Source organism: Talpa occidentalis, unplaced genomic scaffold (genome assembly GCF_014898055.3).
Source record: "Talpa occidentalis isolate TD23 unplaced genomic scaffold, MPIMG_talOcc4v2.1 talOcc4.3, whole genome shotgun sequence".
Classification (NCBI taxonomy): Eukaryota; Metazoa; Chordata; class Mammalia; order Eulipotyphla; family Talpidae; genus Talpa; species Talpa occidentalis.
The window spans coordinates 34,797,814-34,825,750 of NW_023603184.1; the positions used below are offsets into that span (position 1 = coordinate 34,797,814).

At 40.0% G+C, this 27,937-nt stretch overlaps 1 protein-coding gene across 2 annotated transcripts; it reads right to left on the reverse strand.

The window, feature by feature from the left end:
* Positions 1-379: 379 nt before the first annotated feature.
* LOC119255547 (interferon-induced very large GTPase 1-like) lies at positions 380-27,772 on the reverse strand. Of its 2 annotated transcripts, none has more exons than XM_037522795.2 (2): positions 27,689-27,772; positions 380-7,831 (listed from the first exon to the last, which is right to left on the reverse strand). In XM_037522795.2, exon 2 carries the CDS (start codon positions 7,827-7,829, stop codon positions 531-533), a length of 7,299 nt encoding a protein of 2,432 aa, XP_037378692.1. In that variant the 5' UTR covers positions 7,830-7,831; positions 27,689-27,772; the 3' UTR covers positions 380-530. The 2 variants fall into 2 exon arrangements, with proteins under 2 accessions (XP_037378692.1, XP_054555413.1); XM_054699438.1 differs by lacking the exon at positions 27,689-27,772 and adding an exon at positions 15,900-15,923.
* Positions 27,773-27,937: the final 165 nt, after the last annotated feature.

Below are 27,937 nucleotides of genomic sequence, written 5' to 3' on the forward strand. Positions count from 1 at the left end.
AGTAAAGCAAATATTTATTGAGAGTATTTTCTGAGAGGACAGGGCAGAGGTCAAATTGCCTGCCTGCACGTGAGTAGGGGCAGGATCTAGCATTTACAGTCAAGCTTATTCTGCCTTGTGTTTTCTGGCTTTGCTTAGTTAGCAAGCTCTGCATGCATCCCCTTCCCAGAATAAAGGAGCAGGAACTTTCTGTGAGAACTGTGGGATAGGAAATGTTGCCGGTGGTTGGGGTACTGATAGGGCAATAGCTTTTGACCCAGTTTAACCTCATCAATTTATATAAAATTGCATATTTAAGAAAATAATATTCTGTATAATAGTTTAAACTATGAAGAATATATATATATAGTAAAATGTTTTTAAAGTAGAAGGAATCATGACAAAGTAAAGTGAAGACCTTTCACAGAAAATATTTAATTCTTGAAATATTAGTTGATTTGTTTTTAGATGTTTCATTGGATAAGTGGAAATAATGGGATCTCATTGTGAGGAGATGTCTGAGCATTGTTCGTACTGGGGCTTTTTTGTGGTCACTGAATATTATCTTTCAAGTCATTGAGCACAACCTGCTTTGTGATTTTGGTCCAGTCATCAGGGATTTCACCCCTCCCAGCAAACTTGTTCTTATATTTTTCTTGTAACTCTGATCTGAAGTGACAGACAAACCATTTCCAGTATGACTGGGAGGATAAGTCTGGGGTGATGCTCCATGTGGCATATTCCCCTCCTGCCTGTCGGTAGGCCTTATATGGGATTTCTCTGCCATCATGCAGAACCAATGAACATTCACTTGCTACCAAACTAGTACAGAAATCGATGACAAAGTGGTCTGTCTCGTACCATGCCACTCCTATGACAGCCTGAGGACGGTGGAAGGGAACACTGTGGTCTCCTTCATGTGCAGAGATTGTGTTCGTACAAATTGCCCCACAGGCGGGACACCGTTTCCAGCAGCCACAGAGATGTTCAGAGAGCTTTTCCGCGATTGCAGGAACCATTTCTTCTGCAGACTTGCTCAGACAATTCTGTTCCACTGTCTTCATTGCGGGATCCAAAGCTTCACTCATGGCTTCTTTGAGGAAATCATTATCTTTTATCTCCTGGTGTTCAATGCCTACCAAGTCCTTTCGAGGCAAGATCAGTTTCTCGCTCAGCTGATCACAGAACATATCCAGCCACTCAGACACGGTGCTGCCTTTATCTTTAGCTATTTCTGTGGATTTGTGAATGGCTGAGAGAATGGTATTTTTTATTTCATCTAACCTTAGTTTTAACATATCCTTCACTTTGTTACTTTCTTTGTCTGAACAGTATCTTTGAATATGACTTTCAATGTAATTCCTGAAAAATGATTGTGGATGATGAAGGTACTGCCAGTAGTTATCAAAATTCTCTTCTTCTGCTAGAGAGATGAGAATGTGTTTCTCCAGGTTGGCCCTGTTTCCATTGAAAGCGGAACAAGTTGCTCGAATATCACCTGAAATGTCACGAACCATTAGTCCATGGATGGTAGTTGAGACAGCAGGAGTGATCTTGTTCCAGAGAAAATCAACAAATGTTTTGATTGAAGTTGCTCCCTGACAAGAGATCTTAAAACTCATGAAGAAATCTTCTTTCTTGCTCTCCAGGTAGTTGACAGGATCATTTGCTCGCTTGAATGCCCTGTGTATCTCCTTAAATTCTACTGATGCACTTTGGAATAAACTTGAAGACAAATCCATTTTATATCTACTTGTAAATGTGTATCTCTCCTTAGTTGGTGCAGATTTCACCTCTTCATCTATTATTGTCAGGATTTCGTGGAAATAACTTGAATTGTAATCATGCTGTTGCTTCCTAATGTTGGCGATAGCTTCTTCATATCTTGAGACTATGTGAATAGTCGTCATTTTAATGGATTCTATATCTTCCACATTTAAGCGCTTTGTAATGATATAGTAACTCTTTCTCATTTGAACATGTTTGTCATGATCTATTTGAAACTTCCTCCCAGAATTTTCTTTCAATATGTTCACCACATTTTTCTCCTTGTTGAAATGTTGCAAAAGGATGTTTTCTGCATCCACATCAATTTGTGGCTCTGGAATTGGCTGGTGTGTTGAGGACACTTCAGAGACCCATTTTTGCCAAAGTTCATTGAATTTTTCACATAGTTCATTCTCACTCAGTTGTTGGCCCTTTACAGTTAAAGCCAACTCTCGACTTCTTTTTAATAATTCCATTTCATAACTTGATTTTTTGTTATCCAGTTTTTCTTGACTTTTTTTAAAACTGATCAGTTCATTCACTTTTCTTTGGCTCTCTAAAATAAGTTTCTCTCTAAGGATTATTAACTTATTCTCAAAATTTGCTTTCCACTGAACCAGTATTTCGCTATCTGGATCTTCATTAAAATATTTTTCAAATTCTTGCTTGATGGCTTCACATTTTGCTGCGACAGGAACATGAAGTTCTTCTGTCATGAGTATTTTGGTTTTCCCATTCTGAATCTGGTTGATCAGCTTGTCCTGCAAGCCCAGCACATGACTCCTCAGCTCCCAGGTCCAGGAGTTGTACATGGTCTCCAGTTTGCTCATGGCCACGACCTCTTGGGTGTTCCTGAAACTGAAAATGAAGTTCTCACTCACGAGTGCTCTCCACAAGTCTTGAACTCGCAGTTTTACATCCGATATCTTCATGATGCTTCCCCTGGCCTCCTGCTGGGCGGTCAGGAGAATTCTGCTCTTCAGGTCCTGGACATTGTGACTGTAGCGAGGATTAGGAGGGGCCATTGGGGGGTTGCCGTCCCAGAGGTGAGCGAAGTAGCAGACATGAGTGTTAACATCAAACTTAATGACATCGCTGAAGTGGGTCACATCTGAGCACTGTTCCTGCTCAGCTGCTGTCGCCGCCATCTCATCCAGTCTCTGCTCTAGCCGCCTCCGCCCTTCCATGGTCTGGTATTCAGCTGTGATTTCCCCCACGTTCTGATGGACAAAGAGGCAACTCGGAGAGATTTTCACTTGTTTCATCCTCAGAAAGGCCTGGACAACTATCTGTAGAATGTCTTGCATTTCTGATGGATTCTCTCCAAAAATATTGATCAGAGTCAAGTTTGCAAGTCCAATGACAAAGGTTGCCAACTCATTGTCCCGATTCTGGGATTTGTTGTTGAGTTCTGGGGCTCGAAGGCCTTCTGTGTCCACCACCAGGACAAAATCAAAGCCAAGTTCTTCTGTGAATGTCTCCTCCACCCTCAGGAGCTGCATGTAGGCTCCTCGAGTGCACCTCCCTGCACTCACCGTGAACTGCAGCCCAAAAAGGGCATTCAGCAGGGTGGACTTCCCTGAGCTCTGCAGGCCAAGGATAGAGAGAACAAACAGTCGTTTGTCCCCAAGTTTCTCAGAGACCTTGTCAAACACAGCTGCCACCCACTTCAGAGGCACATAGGAAGCATCCCCATCCATCAGCTCAATGGGAACCCCAGCGATCATCAGATTCGCAGCAATCTGGGGGAGAAACAGAAAAAGTTTATCCTTTGTGGAGGAAGCTTCTTCCAGAGCTTCATAGATCTGGCCCACTTCTCTGAGAAGTTGCTCAATCCCCAGAGAACAGTCATTAATCTTTCTGGAGAGAGCTTCTATCTTACATTCCCAGTCTTTTAGATGGCTGCTCTTTGGTACATTTTGCTTTTCTGTTTGTATCTGTGACCACAAAGTCTTTTTCTTTTTATTCAGTTCTTCCAAGTGTCCAGCTGTAATATTGTCCAAAAACACACTCATCCATTGGAGGAAATAAAGTTTAGTATGAGTTTCTGAATACAGATGAAGAATTTCAAGAATAGATCGCATGAAATCATTGAAAGGAAAGGCTCTGGTCAACTGTTGTTGCCGTATTCTTTGTTTCTCCTTCTCAATTTCACTCTTGTGTTGTTCAATGCTCCGATTCCCCTTCTCTCTCAGATGGTACAGTTCTTTGTCCTTCTTACACCAAAGGTGCCAGAGTTGTCCCTGAAGGGGCAGTAGGTTTTCCTTCATCTGCGAGATCTGCATCTCCCTCAGTAGTGCCATTAGAGTCTCTGCCTTTTCCTTGGCCTCCTTGCAATCTCTCTGGTCCTCATCAATGAGGAATCCCTGCTGGCGAGCAATCTGGGCACAGGCCTGTAAGCTGAGAGCAGCATCAGATCGCTCTAGCAAACCCTGGATTGTAGTTGCGAGCTCTTCTGTTAATTCTGCCTCATTTCTGTTTCTGATTCCTATCTTCACTCTTTGGGCAGACTTACTGCCCATTATTTTTTCTTTGTCATCAAGCAAAAAGATCAAAGGTTTTGATGACTGACACAGGTCATTGACAGTTTTTCTGTTTTCTTTATTATTGCCATCATTGGTTGACATGAGGACCACAAGGAGAGAAGAAACCTTCTGCAGGAAGGTGAGTTGCTCCTCGTGTTCCTTTGCATCTCCATGGAGATTGGTGAAGGTCAGGCAGGTATGAAATCTGTCCTCCTCTTTCCCCCCGGGACAGAACCAGCAGATTTCCACCACACCTCCCATCAAGAGACAGTCTTTGCTGCTCCCTCTGCAGTGTCGGTGAAAAAAGACATCATGTTTCCGTTTACTGACAAGACAGTTCATGATCTGAGATTTGGAAGCAGAGAGGCCATTTCCAACTCGAATAAAGGACACAATGGGGGTAGAGACCCGGCACATCTGCTGATTCCTGTAATTGCTCTTCTCGGTTGCTGATGTCCTTGACTGTTGCCAGGTTTTCCTAATTTGACTGAGAGACCAGAGAGAGAATTCAATTTGAGAAGTGCAGGGGTTAGGTATTAGAAGGGGAAGGGCAAACTGACAAATGGCAAGTTTGCCCAAAATATATTGTCTGGCAAAATCATCTGCACAGTGAAGAATTGCCATCTGAATATCCATAGGGTGGATGTGGGGCCTGGGAGTAGGTGCTGAAGAACTAGTGGGACCTTCACTATCTTCAAAAAGGTCTGCATATGGATCAAAAGGCTCATTTTCATGACTTGTGGTGCTTGGGCAGTCTTGCATCTCTGTGTTTCCATCATCTTTGAAGACCAGGTATCTCAGCCCATAATCCAGCATGAGCAGCTTCTGTAGGAAGTAGAAGGGAAGGTCCTGTTCAGAGCTGGGCTGGGTGTTATTCACAGAAGCTCTGTAGATCAAATGGAAGTCAGCTCTGCTCATCCTTTTTGGGTAGTAATGCTCTAGGCCTAGACGCTGGAGTAATTCTAGCAAGGGCCTATTTTCTGTGACTTCCCTTTTGTTAATTTCATTTTCTTGCGATTCTTGGGGTGGGTTCTTTTCATGGAAGATATTTTGCAATTGTTTCATCACCTCTTTCACTTGCAATGGAGACCTGGTGGCTTCATAATTGCCATCAATTAGCAATTTCAAGTCTTTCTCCAGGTTTTCCCAGTCATGAAATGCTCCATATTTGGTGAGCACATGTGCAACTTCTTCAGATAATGATTGTCCCAGGTGCTGTCTTATTAATTCCAAGTGTTGTATTTTCTCTTGTGGAGAAAGAGCTGTGACTCTAGCAGTGGCTGTCAGCCCTGTGAGCACCAGGAACGCATGAGCTCTGTAGCTGCAAGTACTTTTGAGTTCCTGGTATTGCTTGTGTGTTCTTTGCATTTCATTCACTAAGAAGTCTAATTGTGTATACTCTAAAATAGATTGAAAAGTTTTGTTTACCGCATGGTATCCTGCACCCATTGCAATGCAAAGTAGCAAGACTTGTATGTCTGGCTGCTCATTTTCTTGGAGCTTATTCAAGAAACAGCCAAGAGCCAAGCTAACCTCATAAGTAGCCTTTCTTTGCACTTCCTCTACTGTTTCTAGAGACTCCGATTCGGTCTTCACTTCCATGATATCATTCTGGGCTTCTTTTAAGATTTTTATTAGTTCAGAAAATTGGGAGATGTTGACAGGCTCTTTTGCTGACTCTGACTGGAAGATCCATTGCATGATGGAATGAGCCTGAGGAAAGTTTGTCACGCTGTAGATGTGGGGATCCAGGAGGATGCGCAACTGAGATTTAACAAATTTGGTGTTATAAGTGGAAACGTTTTTGCAATGGCTGACAGTGTTTAACAGAAAATTCTGCAAACCCCCATCTGTAAGGCATATGTTAATCCAAGTGCCATAACTTCTTACTTTTTCATTCAACATTTCCTTGAAATCTATCAGTCTCTTTAGTTGCACTTCAGGATCAGCCACCTCCCAGGATTCCACATGCTCTAGGAAAGCCCGAGCCTGTGCCCCAGCACTCAGTGATTCTTCCCCCTCCTGGATGTGGGCTTTGAGGCCAGTCAGTGCAGTGTAGCAGTCTGTCAGGAATTTCGCTACCAGAAGCGGGTCCTTGAAATCACTCCTGTGGCTGGAGAGGATGATGTCCCAGACGGGCACCAGCTGAAGTCCCCTGTCAATGACACACCAGGTTTGATTACTGGCCACGAGGCCAGCTTTCCACTGAATGAGGCTGTTTGCCTCTGGTGGGCCCCCTGTCTGTGCAGTAAATAATTGGACTTTAGTTTGGAGGCTTTGGAAGGTGGTTTTCTGAGAAACTGCTTTTGAATGTGATGCTGACACATCCACCCCTGCGGCACCATGCACTCCAAAGCCACTGAAGCTGCCCCTTATGTAACTATCCAGGGCCTCTGCTGCCTGCTGTTTCACTTCTGCCAGCTGCTGCCTCTGGAAACCCTCTGCAGTGGCTTTCCACCAGTAGATTCCTCCCAGATGCAGAGGGCCCTGGTTAGCATGAGAGCCAAACCTGTGGAAGAAGGTTTCAGCCTTGTCTCTCAGCTGGAGGTGTCTGTCTGGGCCTGCAGGCTGACCCAGGAGGCCTTCAATGCATTGCAGTTCCTGGAGAGCAGCCTTGGAGAACTGAAGCTGATGAACAGGAAAGTGGCAGGAGGCCAGGGGGACATAGCTGAACTTGGTTGAACAAAAATAGGAATGCTGAGAATGTGATTGTCCGGTTGCCTTGGAATCTGAGTGTTTGCTGTAATCTGTACCGGCTTCCAGGCTAAATCCCCAACCTCCACCCTTGGCTGTAGCAGTTACACTGAAGCCCAGTTTTTCCATAGTCTGCGTGAAGGTGGATTCGTCTTTAGAAGATGTAAATTCTTTTGTTTCCATGCGTGGGCCCTGCTCAGGGCCAGCAAGTGAGAACTGTGTGGGGACACTGAGTAGCTCTTCTCTCTTCTCTAACAGGCCTCTTTCAGAGCTGGTTTTGTAAATTCCCTGCAGCGCCAGTCCTCCGGATGCCCATCTCACCAGCTCTCTGTCCGGGAGGTTTTGTCTGTGGGACAGTGTCCCCTCTATGAGGTGAAGTTGTCTCTGCATGTTTTCCATGACTTCTTTTAGGGATGTTTGTGGTGGTGGCCAGTACTCTTTGGGGATGTCCATTGCTTGCCTCAGCTCTGCCTCTTTACTCCTCACTGCGTCTTCCTGTCGCTGCCTCCCTGCTGACATCAAGCCTCTCAGCTCCTGCAGCGCCTGCTCCGCCTGCTTCTGCTGCTTTCTTATCATTTCCACCTGAGCCTCCTGTGACTCTGGAAGCCTCTTTGAGTGTGACTGGTTCAGCAGTTTCTCCAGGGCCCTTGTCTCCCAGGGATGTTGTGCCTGGGCCTTTAACCTCCGGAGGTCCTTTGCGTCTAGGTGTTCTAAAGCCTGGGCACAGGTGACGCCAAGATGTTCCTGTAGCTGGTGCAGCCAGTACTCAGGTGCCAGCCCCACTTCTCTCAGCATCTCTTGGAGCTCTTGCCCTCTTTCCCCTGGGAGCTGAGGGTCCTCTGGGGTTTTCCATGCTGTGGCCATGGCTGTGGGAAGATAAAACTCTCAGTTTAGCTGGATTAGGACCTCACAAATTACCTTCCACATGGTCAAAATGGTGAAATGTACTAAGGGTGGTGGTTGGCAGTGTTTTTTTTTTTTCATTTCCACCTGTCATTGTTTTAAGAAATATATTTTATAGCATTGATTAATTTCTTTTTTGTGGAGGGCATCTCTGTAGGTTTTCTCAACATGGATTTCTCTATGCAGTCTGACTTTTTAGCTTCCTTTTCCACAGATTCAAGAGGATAGAGAATATTACACCAAACTTTAGCATTTGAAAATATGCATGAGCCTGGCAACTTTATATTTATTTGAACATAAGAGTGGCACCAAGTATTTTTTCTCTATTAGTTTCTACCAAGCTGGGTTGACTGGTACCCTAGCTCTGGCACTTAATTTTAGATAATTTCATGATATTTATTTATTCTCCTATACTTTATTTTTAAATTTCATTTTTCATCTTTTAATTTATTTTATTTCTTTTTTAAGATTTATTTATTCATGCATACAAGAACCAGGGTACAGGCTAGATGTGCAGGAGGGTGCGAGGATTCACCAGAGACAGAGCGGGGAACAGAACAGGCAGATTGACCGAAATACACTGCTGAGGGGAGCAGCGGGTGACACAGGAGAGGTCTGCTGCGCAGTGTCGGTTTCTTGCCAGCTGGCCGGGATTGAATCTGCGCTGCAGAGGCTGCAGACAGCTTTATACCACTGCCCTCAGCTGCCTGTGCCTCCAGGGGAGACTCTTATTTCTTAATTAATTTTTAAAAATGTTTGGCATTAGAATCTCCTCCATTAGGTATTGCAGCGTCGCCTATACTTTAAAATGTCCTTGAAGATATTTCCATCTAGGTAACATAAAAAATTCCATCTTTTTAGGTCCATTGTCTTTAAACAGCTATGTGAAATTTTATCCACAAGCAAAGTGTCCCTGAGAGATGTGGGTGCAGCACCAAATGCCAAAGGACCTGGGAGAAGTCACGCCCCCTCTGTAGGTCCCATAATAAGCAGAAAACCTTGATATAGACTTAGAACCAGAGGGTAGTTAACCTACCCCAGCCTCTTTCATTATGGCTGGATAAATGTGGATAGTGGTGAACTGTTCAGAGAACTACAGATGAGAGTGAATTTATAGAAGTCCAATCTTTCTGAGCAAATATTCCAGCATGGGTTTGGTGACTGCACTGGTCAGTGCCATGACCTTTCCGGTGGGGCTAAGGAGAGTGTTGACTGAGTGCGTGACTCTCCAGTTGTGTGGGATATGGCTGGAGGTGATAAGAGTTTGGGACAGAGGCAGATAAGAATATCAAAGGTCACTGAAGAGAAGTGATTTCTATTGACTGAGCCAAGGGCATCAGCAAGGAATCCACCCTCGAGCCTCTGGAGAACCTCCGCCATGGATCTCTCCAGTGGTTCTGTGGGTGACTCAAGTCCCCGTCCTTTGGGGTCAGCTGCTGCTACATGCGTTGAGTTCAGCGGGGAGAGCTATTATGATAAATGGACACTGTCAGAAAACACTTTTAGAGTCTGTGTGCTAGGGAGAAAGCACAGCCTTGAGCTATAGCACCATCTTCTGGGAAAGGAAAAGATCATCTTCCAAATGTCATCAGGTGGGTTACAAAAAGTAGAGAAGAAATAAAAGTTTAATAATACTATCACAAGAGACACTTAGGTGGTTTCCATAGTTTAGCTGTAGCAACTAATGCTGCTATAAACATGGGAGTGCAAGGATTAATGGAAGAGCTAAAGAACTTTGGGAAAAGCAGTGAAAGCAGAATAGATGAAATGGAAGAACGAATAAGCATTCTCGAAAACACAGAAATAAGAATAATCAAAACAGAAAAGGAAAGAGAAGTACGAATGAAAAAAGAATGAAGAAAGACTTCAGGAACTATCTGACTCCATGAGGAAAGGAAATATAAGCGTTACAGGAATCCCCGAAGAAGAGGAGAGAGACATAGGAACAGAGAAAATATTCAAGGAAATAATGGAATAGAACTTCCCAAACATGAAGAAAGAGCTGAAAATAGACATACAAGAAGCAAGAAGAACACCAAATTTCCATGATGAAAGAAAAAATACAACAAGACGTGTAATAGTAAAGCTCCCAAGAATCCAAGACAAGGAAAAAATAATGAAGCTGACAAGAGGGAGGAAACAAATAACATACAAAGGAAAACCAATCAGGCTGACATCAGACTTCTCCAAAGAAACACTACAGGCAAGGAGAGAGTGGAGGGACATGCTCAACAAACTCCAAGACAACAAATGCCAACTGAGATACTCTATCCAGCAAAGCTTTCCTTCCTCTATGAAGAAAGAATAAGGACCTTCCCAGACAAACAGAAACTCTGTAATTTCATTACAACTAAACCTCCACTCCAAAAAATACTACAAGTCCTAAAGCCAGAACCATCAGAGTGATGAATAAGAACGAAACAAGACAAAAAAGAAGTTAAAAAATAAATTAGAAAAATAAGTAAATAAAACCAGAGAAAAGACAAACAAAATGGCAAATATAGATGCTAACATATCAGTATTAACTCTGAATGTAAATGAACTAAACTCTTCAATAAAAAGACACAGTTGCAGGATGGATGAAGAAACAAAACCCAACCTTTTCTTGTCTCCAGGAAACACATTTAACTACAAAAGATAAAAATAGACTGAAAGCAAAAGGATGGAAAACAATCCTACAAGCAAATGGACCCCAAAAAGAAGGCAGGAACAGCTATACTTACAACAGATAAAACAGATTTCAAACTCAAAAAGGTAAAAAGAAGACCCAGATGGACACTACATTATGATCAAGGGGACAATACTTCAAGAAGAAATAACACTCATTAACATAAACTCATCAAATGAGGGAGCACCAAAATATATCAGACAACTATTATCATCTCTGAAAACAGACATCAGGGAAAACACATATGTAATAGGAGACTTCAACTCACCACTATCAACAGTGGGTAGATCAAAGATTAGTTGACCATAAATCTGTGGGTTTATTTCTGGATTTTCTATTCTATTCCATTGGTCTGTGTGTCTGTTCTTGTGCCAATACCATGCAGTTTTGATGATTATGGCTTTGTAGTATAGTTTGAAGTCTGGGAGTGTGATGCCTCCATTCCCTTCTTTTTTTTTCAGGAGAGCTTTGGCTATTCAGGGTTTTTGGTGATTCCATATGAATCACATCAATAATTGTTCTATTTCTTTGAAGAATGACATTGAAATTTTGATTGGAATAGCATTGAATCTGTCTATTGCTTTTTTTTTTAATTAATAAATTTTATTTTTATATTCCCCATACAATTGCAATCCCCCCATTCTGACCCCAATCCCTCCCCTCCCGCCCCCCACCCCCAAAAAGTGTCTCTGGTTCATAGTTTTTGTTGATTTTGATTTTCACTTTCTTATAGTTATTCATTTTCCTGGTCCCTTATTTAAGTATTCTAGATTCCTGCTATGAGTGAGACCATCCGGTATTTTTCTTTTTCTTTTTGGCTTATTTCACTGAGCATGATCCCTTCCAGCGCCATCCATGTTGCTGCAAATTGCATGTGTTTATCTTTTTTGAATGCTGAGTAATATTCCATGGTATATATGTACCACATCTTCTTGATCCAGTCATCTATTTTTGGGCATTTGGGCTGTTTCCAAAGCTTAGCTATTGTAAATAGTGCTGCTATAAACATAGGGGTGCAGGTGTTCTTTGGAACTGATGTTTCTGTGTCCTTTGGGTAAATACCTAGGAGTGGAATTGCTGGATCATATGGAAGCTCTATGTTTAGTAGGTCCAGAAATCTCCACACAGCTCTCCATAGTGGTTGGACCAGTTTGCACTCCCACCAACAGTGCAGAAGAGTTCCTTTTTCTCCACAACCCCGCCAACATTTGTTGTTGCTAGTTTTTTTAATATGTGCCATTCTCACTGGTGTAAGATGGTATCTCATGGTAGTTTTGATTTGCATTTCCCTGATTACAAGTGATGTTGAACATTTTTTCATATGCCTGTTGGCCATTTGCATTTCCTCTTCAGAGAAGTTTCTTTTTAGCTCCTCTGTCCATTTTTTGACTGGATTATTTTCTTTGTTGTTGTTGAGTCTCATCAGCTCTTTGCAGATTTTTGTGATCAGTCCTTTATCATTAGTGTTGTGTGCAAAAATGTTCTCCCAGTTGGTGGGGTTTCTCTTTGTTTTTGTTATTGTCTCTTTTGCTGTGCAGAAGCTCTTTAATTTGATGTAGTCCCAGCTGTTGATCTTTGCCTTCACTATCACTGCTTTGGGTGATGTGTCTGTAAAGATGTCTTTGATATGCAAATCACATAGTGTTTCGCCTATATTTCCTTCTATGTATTTTATGGTTTCAGGTCTTATGTCTAGTTCTTTAATCCATTTTGAGTTGATTTTTGTATATGGTGTGATGTCTATTGCTTTTGGTAGGATGGCCATTTTAATAATGTTTATTCTTCCAATCCATGAGCAGGGGATGTCTTTCCATTTCTTTGTGTCTTCTTCTATTTCTTTTAACAGTGTTTTATAGTTTTATAAAACAGTGTTTTATAGTTTTCTTTTATAGGTCCTTTACCTCTTTTGTTAGATTTATTCCCAAATATTTGATTTTTTTTTGTTTTGATAATAAAAGGGATTTTTTTTTGATTTCTTCTTCTTCAGATTTATTGTTTGTGTATAGGAAGGCTACTGACTTTTGCATGTTGATTTTGTATCCTGCCACTTTACTGAACTGATTGATGAGTTGAATTAGTTTTTCTGTGGAGTTTTTGGGGTTCTCTATGTATATTATCATATCATCTGCAAATAGTGATAGTTTGACTTCTTCTTTTCCTGTTTGAATTCCTTGTATGTCTTTCTCTTGCCTTATTGCTCTGGCTAGGTCTTCCAGTATTATATTGAAAAGCAGTGGTGAGAGTGGACATCCTAGTCTTGTTTCAGATCTTTTTTTTTAATATTTATTTATTTATGCATACATGAGGTGGGGTAAAGGCCAGAGATGCGGGTGGTGTGTGAGGATTGACCAGACAGAACAGGGAGCAGAACAGGCAGACTGACTGAAATACACTGTGGAGGGGAGCAGTGGGCTAGGCAGGAGAGGTCTGCCTTGCCATGTGGGTTTATCCCCGGCTGGTTGGGGATCAAACTCATTCTGCAGAGGCTGTGGATTGCTTCATAGTGTGGTGCTTAACCCTTGCGCCACCAGGGAGGCCCTTGTTTCAGATCTTAATGGAAATGCTTTCAGCTTTTCACCACTGAGAATGATACTGGCTGTTGGTTTGTCATATATGGCCTTTATGATATTGAGGTATGTTCCTTGTAGCCCAAGAATTTCAAGGGCTTTGACAGCAAAGAAAGTTTGTTCAATAAATGGTGATGGGAAAGCTGGGTCACTACATGCATAAGAATGAAGCTTGACTACTATCTCACACCATTCACAAAAACCAACTCAAAATGGATTAAAGAACTAGACATAAGACCTGAAACCATAAAACACATAGAAGGAAATATAGGCGAAACACTACGTGATATGCACATCAAAGACATCTTTACAGACACATCACCCAAAGCCGTGATAGTGAAGGCAAAGATAAACAGCTGGGACTACATCAATTAAAGATAAACAGCTGGGACTACATCAAATTTTGCTTCTGCACAGCAAAAGAGATAATAACCAAAACAAAGAGAAACCCCACCAACTGGGAGAAAATTTTGCACACAACACTAATGATAAAGGATTGATCACAAAAATCTACAAAGAGCTGATGAGACTCAACAAAAACAAAGAAAATAATCCAGTCAAAACATGGGCAGAAGAGCTAAAAAGAAACTTCTCTGAAGAGGAAATGCAAATGGCCAACAGGCATATGAAAAAATGTTCAACATCATTTGTAATCAGGGAAATGCAAATCAAAACTACAGTGAGATACCATCTTACACCAGTGAGAATGGCATATATTAAAAAAAAACTAGCAACAGCAAATATTGGCGAGGTTGTGGAAAAAAAGGAACTTTCCTGCACTGTTGGTGGGAGTGCAAACTGGTCCAACCACTATGGAGAGCTGTGTGGAGATTTCTTGACCTGCTAAACATAGAGCTTCCATATGATCCAGCAATTCCACTCCTAGGTATATACCCAAAGGACACAGAAACATCAATTCCAAAGAACACCTGCACCCCTATGTTTATAGCAGCACTATTTACAATAGCTAAGCTTTGGAAACAGCCCAAATGCCCAAAAATAGATGACTGGATCACGAAGATGTGGTACATATACACCATGGAATATTACTCAGCATTCAAAAAAGATAAACACATGCAATTTGCAGGAACATGGATGGAGCTAGAAGGGATCATGCCCAGCGAAATAAACCAGAGAGAAAAAGAAAAATACTGCATGGTCTCCCTCATAGCAGGAATTTAGAAAGCTTAAATAAGAGACCAGGAAAATGAATAACTATAAGAAAGAAAAAAAAAATAAAAATCAACAACTAAGAACCAGAGACACTCTATGGGGGAAAGGGGGCAGGGAGTGGAGGGATTGGGGTCAAAATAATGGGGTTGCAATTGTATGTGGAATATCAAAATAAAATTAAAAAATAAATAAATTTTAAAAAATGGAAAAAAAAAACAGTGGATAGATCAATGAGACAAAAAATAAGTATGGACATTAAAGCTCTGAAAAAGGATCTAGACCTCATGGGCTTAACAGACATCTATAGAACACTAAACCCCCAAAATTCTGACTACACATTTTTCTCAAGTGCACACAGATCATTCTCCAGGATCGATCACATACTGGGACACAAGATAAACATCAACAGATATACCAAGATTGAAATAATACCAACCATCTTCTCTGACCATGAAGGCATCAAACTAGAAATAAACCATAAAAAGAAGGCATGGAACTCTCCTGCCTCATGGAGATTGAAACCCACACTACTGGAAGACCACTGGACTAATGAGGAGATCAAAGAAGAAATTAAAAATACTTTGTGTTGAATGTCAAGGAGGACACTAATTTCCTAAATGTATGGGATGCAGCAAAAGGAGTAATAAGAGGAAAATATATAGCAATACAGGCTTGCATCAAGAAACAAGAAAGAACTCAAAGAAACAAACTAATCTCACATCTCAAAGAACTAGAAAAAGAATAACAAAAACCCCTAAAATCAGTAGAAAAAAGGAAATAATAAAAATCAAAGCAGAAATAAATGAAACAGAAACTTAAAAACCAAAAGATCAATAAAACGAAAAGTTGGTTCTTTGAAAAAATAAATAAAATAGACAAACCTTTAGCCAGGCTCACAAAGGAAAAACAGGAGAAAGCACAAATAAATAGGATCACAAATGAAAGAGGAGAAATCACAACAGACACAGCAGAAATCAAAAAAATTAATCAGAAACTACTGTGAACAGTTATATGCAAACAAGCTCAATAATCTAGAAGAGATGGACAAATTCCTACAACTTTGCAATCATCCGAAGCTAGATAAAGAAGAAATAGAACACCTAAAGCGACTTATTACAAGCAGTGAAATTGAAATGGTAATCAAAGCTCTCACCAAAAACAAAAGCCTGGGACCAGAGGAATTTACAAATGAATTCTACCAAACATTCAGAAATGAATTAGTGCCTATCCTTTATAATCTCTTTCAAAAAATCAAGAAGGAAGGGATAATACCAAACACATTCTATGAATACACTAATACCAAAACTGAACAAAGACAACACAAGAAAAGAAAACTACAGGACAATATCTCTAATGAACATTGATGCAGAAATCCTCAATAAAACTTTAACTATCAGAACCCAACAATGTATCCGTAACATAATTCACCCCAACCAAGTAGGATTTATTCTAGGCACACAAGGATGGTTCAACATCTGAAAATCAATCAATGTAATTCAAAACATCAACAAAATAAAATAAAAACCATATGATAATATCAATAGATGCTGTGAAAGCTTTTGACAAAGTACAACACCCATTTATGAAAAAGGCCCTTGAAATTCTTGGGATCAAGGAACATACCTTAACATTATAAAGGCCATACATGACAAGCCCATAGCCAATATCATTCTCAAAGGTGAAAAGTTGAAAGCATTTCCATTATGTCTGGAATAAGACAAGGATGTCCACTCTCACCACTGCTTTTCAACATAATACTGGAAGTCCTAGCCAGAGCAATAAGACAAGAGAAAGACATATAAGGAATTGAAATAGGGAAGGAAGAAGTCAAACTACCACTATTCGCAGATGATATGATAATATATATAGAGAACCCCAAAAACTCTGCAGAAAACTAATCAAACTAATCAGTTTTGTAAAGTAGCAGGATACAAAATCAACACACAGAAATCAATAGCCTTCATATACACAAACAATAAATCTGAAGAAGAAATCAAGAAAACCATCCCTTTTATTATTGAAACAAAAAAAAATCAAATACTTGGGAATAAACCTAACAAAAGAGGTAATGGGCCTATACAATGAAAACTATAAAATAATATTAAAAGAAATAGAAGAAGACACAAAGAAATGGAAAGACATCCCCTGCTCATGGATTGGAAGAATCAACATTATCAAAATGTCCATCCTACCAAAAACAATTTACAGACTCAATGCTATTCCAATAAAAATTTCAATGACATTCTGCAAAGAAATGGAACAAATATTGATGAAATTCACATGGAGACACCAAAAGCCCCGATGAGCAAATGCACTCTTGAAAAAAAAAAGTAGGGAATGGAGGCATCACAACTCAAGATTTCAGACTGTAATACAAAGCCATAATTATCAAAACTGCATGGTATTGGAACAAAAACAGACACACAGACCAATGGAACTGAATAGAAAATCCAGAAATAAGCCCACAGATTTACAGTCAAATAATCTTTGACAAAGAAGCAAAGAATATGCAATGGAACAAAGAGAGTTTGTTCAATAAATGGTGCTGGGAAAACTGGGTCGCTAATGCAAAAGAATGAAGCTTGACTACTACCTCACACCATGCAAAAAAACCAACTCAAAATGGTTAAAAGAACTAGATATAAGACCAGAACCATAAAATATATAGAGGAAAATATAGGCAAAACACTAAATGATATACACCTCAGTAACATCTTTAAAGACTCACCACTCAAAGCAGTAATAGTGAAGGCAGAGATAAATACCTGGGACTACATCAAATTAAATAGCTTCTGTACAACAAATGTTGGCGAGGTTGTGGAGAAAAAGGAACTCTCCTGCACTGTTGGTGGGAGTGCAAACTGGTCCAACCACTATGGAGAGCTGTGTGGAGATTTCTGGACCTACTAAACATAGAGCTTCCATATGATCCAGCAATTCCACTCCTAGGTATTTACCTAAAGGACACAGAAACATCAATTCCAAAGAGCACCTGCACCCCTATGTTTATAGCAGCACTGTTTACAATAGCTAAGCTTTGGAAACAACCCAAATGCCCAAAAATAGATGACTGGATCAAGAAGATGTGGTACATATACACCATGGAATATTACTCAGCATTCAAAAAAGATAAACACATGCAATTTGCAGGAACATGGTTGGAGCTGGAAGGGATCATGCTCAGCTTAATAAGCCAGAAAGAAAAAGAAAAATACCAGATGGTCTCACTCATAGCAGGAATCTAGAAAACTTAAATAAGGGACCAGGAAAAAGAATAACTAAAAGAAAGATAATATCAAACCAGAGACACTCTATAGGGGGTGGGGGTGCTGGGAAAGAAGAGACTGGATTCAAAAAAGGGGCTTGCAATTGTATGGGGAATATAAAAATAAAATTAAAAAAAGAAGAAAAAAGACAAAAAACAGAAAAAAAAATAGCTTCTGTACAGCAAAAGAAACAGTAACAAAAACAGAGACCCCACCAACTGGGAGAAAATTTTTCCACACAACACTAATCATAAAGGACTGATCACAAAAATCTACAAAGAGCTGATGAGACTCAAAAAATCAAAGAAAATTATCCAGTCAAAAAATGGGCAGAAAAGCTAAAAAGGAACTTCTCCAAAGAGGAAATGCCAATGGCCAACAGGCACATGAAAAAAATGTTCAGCATCACTTGTAATCAGGGAAATGCAAATCAAAACTACAATGAGATACCATCTTACACCAGTGAGAATGACACATATTAAAAAAAAACTTGCAACAACAAATGTTGGTGAGGATGTGGAGAAAAAGGAACTCTCCTGCACTGCAGGTAGGAATGCAAACTGAACCAGCCACTATGAAAAGTTGTGTGGAGATTCCTCAACCTGCTAAAGATGGAGCTTCCATATGATCCAGCAATTCCACTCCTAGATATTTACCCAGAGGACACAGAAACAGTAATTCAAAAGGGCACCTGCACCCCTACGTTTATAGCAGCACTGTTTACAATGGCTAAGTTTGGAAACAACCCAAATGCCCAAAAATAGATGACTGGATCAAGAAGATGTGGTACATATACACAATGGAATATTACTCAGCAATCAAAAAGATAAACTCATGCAATTTGCAGCAACATGGATGGAGCTGGAAGGGCTCATGCTCAGCGAAACAAGCCAGAAAGAAAAAGAAAAATATGGGATGGTCTCACTCATAGCAGGAATTTAGAAAACCTAAATAAAGGACCAGAAAAAAGACTAATTGTAATAAAGTAAAAATCAAAATCAACAAGCAACTATAAATCAGAGACACACTGCAGGGTGATGGGAGAGGGAGTATGATCAAAACAAGAGGGGTGGGAATTGTATGGGGACTATAATCAAGATGAAAATGCATACATTGTGCAAAAATTAAAAACGATGCAAAAAATACAAAATAAAATAAAAATGGCTAAACAAACAAACATACAAAAAGAAACTAAGAACATTGAAATGCCTGAGTCCAGAATAAGTCCAGATATTTGGCTACAAAGAATTATTATCATTTTAATGAGTAGCATTAATAATAAAGACTTTTAAAGTAGTTTTCAATCTATTGCTTCAATCTATTGTTTCAATCTTGGGAAACAAGCTGAAGCATCAGTACAGGTTAGATGTTTCTCATGTTACTGGAGTTATTTCAGTGTATTTAAGCTTAACTAAAGTTGACAACAAATTTTAATTAAAAATTAATCATTCACATCTAAAACTCCCTTATGTTCATGGAAAAAGTCATATAAGAAACAACAAGAAAAGCTCCCTATGTTTCTAAGCAGAGTGACAGCAGGCAATATGAATCCAGAAGTTAAAGAGTTCACAGCCTAAGTCTTGGGCTTGGCAAACAACTTAAGTTACAAATTGATTCTCTCCTATTAAAATGTAAGCCTTTAAAAAAGAATGTACCTGCATGTATATGTGTGTGTCTTCTTATACATATAATATAATATATATATAAAAGTAATCAAACAATCTTTAAAGCAGCTTTAGTGTTTCCTTTACATCTGTCTTTGAAATGACCATAGGATTAGCTCATGGAAAGGATAAGCCAGCTTCCGGTCTAAGGCTACCACGGTGATATGTATCTAAGTCTCAAAAGGTACTAATGATGTAAACCATAAGGAGAGAGGAAGATATGAGGGCTTTTCCTGGCAGCTGGTAGCTAGATCTCAAGGGAGTCTTAGAATAGGACACAATGGCAGCCTTTCCTGTCTTTTTCTTTCTGCTCTGGTTCTGTGAAGGAGGATATTCCTGCTCTTGACTTTATAACCTGGACGAGTTCATGAAAGCTTGATCTACATTGGTCTGTATCTTTGCCTCCATGTGTATTACCTTCAGGTGTGCTAAATGTTGTCCTTCCCGTGTCCCTGTCTGTGATGATCCAGATCCGCTTCATTACCAGTTACAGTCACTGGAAATGCATCATGATCCTTTACTCTGAGGATCCGTCTTTGAAATGCACAGATTTCTTCAAAACTCCCTCTATCTATAACTGAAAAGACCAACAGAACTCAGCCTATTCTTGTCTGCAATTCAGTCATAACTGGAAGCTGTCTTGTCCTGCGGTATACAGATTATCTAGCTGGGCTCTGCTCTGTCACTCATCATATACAGTTTTGTGCAGGATTCTCATGGTTGGATCATGATCTGTCACAAAATAGACATGAATGAACTGGATGGTGCACAACCACTTGTCCACACTGCCTCCACTGAGCAGCCGAAGCCGGTACTTATCAGAACTTCCCTGACAATTGGTTGTGGCCGTGGAGACGCTGTCAAGCCCAGCCTGGTCACTCTGTGCTGCTGCCTGCCCAGGCAGGACTCTGGGGCCGTGTTTGACCCCAGCACAGGGTATTGGGGCTGGCTGGTCCCATCCCACAAGCAGGAAAGTAAGCTAAAGGCGCCAGGGTCACCAGTGGCAGGGATCATGGACCTCTACAGGTCTCTGCAGTGCCTGCTGAATGCAGCCTCTGGCACTGCCATCTACCATGGAATCCTCAATCAATTGAAATAAAATTTAAAAATTAGAATTTTATCAAGAGATAGATGTCCTTATAATTGTGGTAGAAAAGCAATGATTAGAAACAACAAATTCACAATTTGCCACTAAGCGATACACACAGAAGGAACTACTAAAGTGTGTTTTTCAAAAGGAAAATGTCACCAATGGAATTCAGAGGTGCAGGAAGAAATGATGAGTGAGAAAAGGGAAAATATATAGAAAATTACATAAATCAGAGGATTTGAAATATTTGATATTGTTGCATGCAATTTGGAATGTGTAGAGAAGCAATATATGGGAGGGAGGTCAGAGATCTTGACTTTGATATCTTTTGTCAAGTTGCAATTTCACATGCAATACATGTTGCAATTTTTAGTATAGTTTCCAAAAAGAAAAGAATGTATAACTGTCACACGAACAGAGGAAAAATGAAATGAAATAGTAAAAACACTTTGTTTCATAATTTATCAAAATTTCTGTAGTATAGTCAAACTATACTAGAAATTAACAGCATTGAATGTACTTACTGAAAAAGAATAAAGATCTGAAATCAATATCCTGAAGCTTCCACCGCAGGGAATGAAAATTAATTTAAAACAATTCGAAAAAGAAATAATGAGGGCTTCCCCGGTGGTGCAATGGGTTGAGTGCAGCACTGTGAAGCTGTTCGCAGCCTCTACAGTGCAGGTTTGATACCTGGCAAGCCAGGGAGATTCCCACATGGCAGAGTAGACCTCTCCTGTTGCACCTGCTGCTTCCCTCAGCAGTGCTTTCCGTCTGTCTGCCTGTTCTGTTCCCTGCTCGGTTTCTGGTGAATCCTCTCACCCTCCAGCACCTGAGACCTGTACCCCAGCTAATGTATAAATGAGAAATAATTCCTTAAAAAAATGAAAATTAAATCAGAAATCAATGAAATTGAAAGAGGAAAATGATAAAGAAAAGTAATGAAAACAAAATCTGGTTCTCTGAAAAGATCTACATTGGTGATAAGCAAACTAGGAAAAATCACACAAATTATTGTACTAACATAAAAGAATAGTGTTAAAGCCACTGATCCTAGAGACATTAAGATTAAAAAAAAAATGGCACTAGGAAGAACTCTATGTTATGAAATGATCCAATTCCTTAGAATCTACCAAACTTGACAGGAAAAGAAAACTAACTTGAATAGGCCTGTGCCTACTTAGAATTTTGAAAAAATGATAAACAACTTTCAAAACAGAAAGCATCAGCCCAGATGAGTTCACTAGTGATCTCCACCAAACCTTTACAGTAGAAATAGCACCAATTTTCTACAATCTCTTTCAAGAAGAGAAGTGGAGGGACTATGTACTAAATAAATGGCTCTATGAAGCCAACATTACCCCAGCACCAAAGCCAGAAAAAGACACTGCAGGAAAGGAAACATAAACCTTTAATTTTCATGAGCAAAGTATTTGCAAGTTGAACCCAACAGTGTATAGATGAGTTATACCCCAGGACTAGTGAGATTTGTATCAGGTAAACAAGCTGATACCACTTTTGAAAATCAATTAATGTAATACGTCACAACATCAAGTTAAGGAAGAAAAATCACATGGTCGTATCAATAGTTGAAGAAAAACATCTGACAAAATCCAGTACCCATTCATGATGAAAATATTCAGCAAACTAAAACTTGAGGGGAGCCTTCTAATTTTGATAAGGTTTCACAAAACCCTCCAACGAACATTATAATCAATGGTGAGAAATTGAGAACTTTATCCCTAAATCTAGACTGTCCCTTCCATCATTCTATCAGCATCCAACTAGTTTAGCTAACAGATTCCAAGACTAGAAAAGGAAATAAAAAATACACAGATTGGGAAAGATGAAATCAAACTGTCTTTGTTTGCATATAACATGCTTGTCTATGTAGAAAACTCAAAGTATTATTTCATGCATAATAACATAGCAAGATTGAAGATCAAAGGTTAATAGTCATAAACATTGTTTTCCTACATACCAGCACTAAATAAATGCAAATTTGAGATTAACAACACAGTATTATTTATACACACAAAATATGTAATTAAAAACTAAACAAAATGTGTATGAGATCTATTTAAGATTAACTATATATACTAAGGAAAGCTACAAAACTGATGGAAGAAATCAGAGTTTTACATAAATGAAGGGAAATTTCTTGTTGAGTAGATTAGTCAGTTCTTCCCAACTTGATCTAGAGTCAATGAAATCTCAGTCAAATCCCCAGCAAGTTATTTTCTGGATAATGTGCCTCCCTGGTAGCACAGCGGGTTGAGCACAGCACTGTGAATCTGTCTGCACAGCCTCTGCAGCACGGATTCGATTCCCGGCCATCCAGGGATATACCCACATGGCATGGCAGACCTCTCCTGTCTGGTCCACTCCTCCCCTCAGCAGTGTTTTTGGCCCATCTGCCCGTTCTGCTCCCCGCTCGGTCTCTGGTGAATTCTCTCACCCTCTCTGGCCTCTAGCCGGTACCCCAATGCTTGTATAAATAAATAAATCTTTTTTAAGAAAAGGTATTTTCTGGATATCAACAATTTGATCCCAAAATTTATATGGAAAAGCAAAATGCCTAGAATAGCCAACAAAATACTAAAGGTGAAAGACAATGCTACTACAGATACCTCAAGGCTTACTTTAAAGTCATAAAGAATGAAGACAGCATGGTAATGATGAAAGAATACATGAGCGGATTTGACATATAGTATAGAGGATCCCAAACTAGACCCACACAGGTACAGTCAACTGATGTCGAGAAAGAGTAAAGACAAGCCAGTGGGGAAAAGGAGTTTTTTAAACAAATGGTGTGAGGATAACTTGCACATGAAGAAAAAAGAACCTAGACGGACATTCCCTGTGAGCAAACTGGCAGTGGTCCTCTACCCTGCCTTATATCTCCTTTTTAATTAATATATAATTAAAACTATTGTAAATAATAAGGAAAACCTGTCTATATGCAAGAAAACTAAGGTATATGTTTCCAGAAAGAGAAGCAATACGGAGCACATTATGTTAAAGCACATTATGTTAAAGAAGGTGGTTTTGTCCTTACGTAAGGAAAAATATGGAAAAAATCTGAACATGAAAAAAAATGGAAGAAGGTTTATGGAAAAGGAATTATATTTTTTTCCAAACTGGATAAGATTAAATAAGTTTGTTATAAGGGTTTCAAAAATAAGTTTTAATATCAATAGTATACTTGTGTCAAATTAAACTTTAATTTCTTTCAGCTGTTAAAGGGCAGGGTTTTCTTGGGCTATGGTCTGCTCTTTTTTTTTTTAAAAAGTTCTATTTAATTGCAGGTGTCTCTGGTTCATAGTTTTTTGTTGATTTTGATTTTCACTTTCTTATAGTTATTCATTGGAATATAACAATAAAATTTATTATCTAATAAAAAAAAAAAAGTACTACTGATTTCCTGGAAGTCATACCCCTTGAAAGTAAATGTATATTTATATATATAAATTATATGTAAATATATATAATTCATATAAATATAAATTTATATAATAAATATGTAATCTATAAAAACAAACAAAAAAAAAAGTTCTATTTATACAAGAACCAGGGTACAGGCCAGATTCGCCGGAGGGTGAGAAGATTCACCAGAGACAGATGGGGAACAGAACAGGCAGACTGACGAAATACACTGCTGAGGGGAGCAGCAGGTGAGACAGGAGAGGTCTGCTGCGCCATGTGGGACCCTCGCCAGCCAGCCGGGATCAAACCGGCGCTGCAGAGGCTGTGGAAGCTTCACAGAGCTGTGCTCAACTGCCTCCGCCACCAGGAGAGGCCCATTCTCTTGATAACATATTGTGAAAGGTGTTTCCTTAGTCTTTTAGGTAATCAGCCTAAAAGGGAAAGATTTTGTGTTTGATCAAAATAATGCACTATGCTATTTTTATCATCAGGTCTTTGCTTATTTGGGTAGACCTAGTGTTCTTAATATCAGAAGAGCTAATTTTTATTTATTACTATGTATGCTTCCATATTTGGCTTTAGACTTACTTGTCACTTTGGATGCTACTCTTTCAAACGGATTTAATGATTCTCATAGATCAAGTGTCTTAAAACTGTTTGATGTATTGATAACCTTCCTCCAAACCAAATTCTAAATGAAGTCTTTTGACATTGAACTCATCTTGAGGCATACCAAATGGTTCTTCTATCTAGATGATTTGCTTTCTACCTTTATAAAAGAGATATTAAGCCAAATAAACTCATTTGGTTGCTGAATTGCATGAGAAATACTGTGAAATACCAAGATGTTAAACATTCTTCATTTAAATTTGTATGGATAGGAATCAATCCAAGTGCCATCAGAGGCTGTTTCTTGCTTTGCTCCCCAGAGGCCATCTAAGAAGTACACAGATGGACAATATCCCAGGGGTCCCGTGACTTGGGGCAAACCTGAAGCACCTCTGGGACATCAGAGACCAGCACAGTCTACACTAGAAGGGTCATAGAAGAATTTTATGTAGCACTGAACAAGAGATGGGTAGAGAGAAATGTCTGGACACTATCTTGGGCGGGAGACCGCTGTTCTAATTGTGCCACGCTGCTCAGCCAAGGTCCTTGCAAGGGGATAATTAAAAGGTGTGGGGGTCCACACCCTTGACTAAGGGGGTACAAGTAGGGAGGAGCAGGAAGGTCCTGAATGGTAAGAAGAAGGACATCCTTGGGAGGTGCTGTCCCTCCTGCAATAACCCTTGGGACTGGTACTGGCCTCATGACAGCCACTGACACATCTCGGGTGGGAACCCCAGAGAGCAGGGATATCACAGACATGAGCTAGCACTGTACACCCACAGCACATGTGCTGCAGCTACCAGGAGACATCTTGCCCCAGGACTTATCTCCTGTGGCACTTCCGTACCTCCTGATTAGGAGTAAATATAAAGGAGAATCTGATCAGAAATCTCTCCTCATTCTTGAAGGTATTGCCAATACCATTGTTGTGTCAGTAACTGATCTTCAGTTTCACCTAAGTCTAAGACAAGATAACACTGGATTCTGACAAAAGTTGTTCTTGAAAACAGGATAGTCCTTGATTATCTTTTAGCAGAGCAAGGAGTCTGAGCTGTAGCCAACTTCACCTGGTGCACCTGGATTAACACTTTGAATAAGCCACTTTAAAGGGTGAATTCTTCAATGGGGATCTTTTTTGACTTACTTGATTTTAATTGGTTCGAGTCTTGGGGACCATGACTCAAGCGCACTTCAAAATCGGGATTTATCCTGCCTATTATAGTCATAATAGTCCCCTTGGTGTGTTGTATTCTGCCAAGACCTCTAATGGATGCTACCGTTCTTGAACCAGCATGCAAGTGGTCTCTCTAGGACAGGAACATGAGAAAAGAAGGGAAGAGAATGACCAGCTTAAAGATATGAACATGAAGCTATGACCTGTGGCTATCAGAGAAGTTAAAAAAAATGTTATAACTTAAGGATACTACACAGTCTTGACACAAGGCTGCAAGGATTATGCCGTGGCAGCTCAGAGTGGCTCTAGTGCCTTCAATTTTGATCACATCTCTCAATTCAACTTCAAGTCTGACCAAAGTTACAACCTCCCTTAGGAATGTTGTCTTAAGTACACATGTGATATGTTTAGAAATTTCTCGTCATCTCCAATGAGGGAATTCTTTCCATCTGCTGAAGGAAGAAGGGGTAACCTGCCCCATAGAGCCCTTACCTGCTCCATAGGTTACCTGAATCGGAAGAATCCTTTTTTTCATTTATGATTCTTTGTGTTGCCTTGAGAATCTTTCTCATTCAGTAGCTCCTGGGAGCTCACTCCAACATTCTAGAGGGACACTATTTATGAATAGTTTAATTAAGCCAGTCAGATCTTTAAGTTATTGTTTGTATTTTTGTTCCTATTATTTAGTACTTCACTTTCTTTCCTTAGAAGTCCCATTCTGTCATCTTTTTCCAACCTCAGTTTTCTTTTTTTAAAATTTTTTTGTTTATATCATTGTTCATTTTTAAACAATATTCTTTTTTTTTAAAGATTTATTTATTTATTTATTATTTATTTATACATGCACTGGGTACAGTCAGAAGCGGGGGAGGGTGAGAGAATTCACCAGAGCCAGAGCGGGGAGCAGAGCCAGCAGAAGGACTGAAGTACACTGCTGAGGGGAGCAGCGGGCGGCAGGAGAGGTCTGCGCGCCATGTGGGACCCTCGCCGGAGGCCGGGGAGCAGCCAGGGATCGAACCGGTGCTGCAGAGGCTGTGGGCAGCTTCGCAACCCAGCGCTGAGCCGCTGCTCCACTGGGGAGGCCCTATTTGTGCAATCTTCCATTAATCTTCCAGGTCAAGTTAGTACCTGTCTTCTCTGTGCTTACAGTAACACCTGTCATCTACATGATCCATTATAACAGTGTTCAAGTTTTCCTGAGCCATTTACTCCTAGACTTAATTAAGACTCACTTCCCTTTTTCACTTCTAATTGGACCAGATACAGATCTTAAATTTCCATTCTTTGCTTCAGTGAAGATTAGCTGGACTCTTTGTCCACCTTAATAAATGAAGCAAAATTCTTATAACTGGAATAAACATGAATCAATCTTCTCTCCTATTTCCAGAGCCTTAAGCATTGACTTACCCCTCTTTACCAAGGAAATAACCCTTCGGAGTTTCCTCCTAAGAAGTAGCAACATTGGCACAAGGATTAAGCACAGCTCTGTGATGCTATCCGCAGCCACTGCAGCACAAGTTCAATCCTCTCCCAGCCAGGGAGCTACCCACATGGTGCAGCAGACCTCTCCTGTCTCACCCCCCACTCCCCTCAGCAGTGTATTTCAGTCAGTCTGCCTGTCCTGTTCCCCACTCTGTCTCCGGTGAATCCTCTCACCCCCAAACCCCGTACCTCTGGCCTGTACTCCAGTACTTGTATGCATAAATAAATCTTAAAAAAAAAAAAAACAAAGAAGCAGCAACCTTCCCTAATTATCACACTCTTACCATTACCTGCTTTTTTAACTTTGTTGGCCCTTCCCCATAGAAAAAATTCCTCTCTATGTGGACTTTGAGAGGCTTGAAGCTGTGTGATTGGGTTGCTTTCTCTTTGCATTGATCTATTTAGCCATTTGCAAAAATCCTTTCAAAGAAATTCTCTGTTCACCTGAATCCGTATTTACCTTTATTTGACAATAGAAATGACCAAATTGTCTGCTTTGATACTGCTCTTCTTTCTCCTTCACCCCCAGATTAGGAGCTGTTTTGTGGAACAATGACAAAGTTGATTCATGCTTGTCAGCATTTCCTGTTCTGCCTTTGCCTCTGTTGTTCCCTATGGCTGTTTCCATCAGTTTTTTTACTATTTTAGTCTCAGTCTGTTGTAGCTCTCTGTCTACCCAATTTTCCTCCTTCTTCACCTACCTGTCTCCAGAGGCCAATCTCCTGACTTCAGTTTGTTCCAGAGAGACTTGCATGTAGGTCTCTCCTAGGTCTGGCAGCTGCTGCTTCACCACTGCAGCCCAGGCTTTGGCTCCCTCTGTGGTAGAGGAGCCCTTATTTATCTTCTAAGTGGGAAATGAAAAGTAGTTTCACTTTTGTTTTTGCTGCTTTTTAAAAAATTTTTAAAAATTTTTTTCCCCCCAAAGTCAAAGGCGCCGGAGGGTGAGAGAA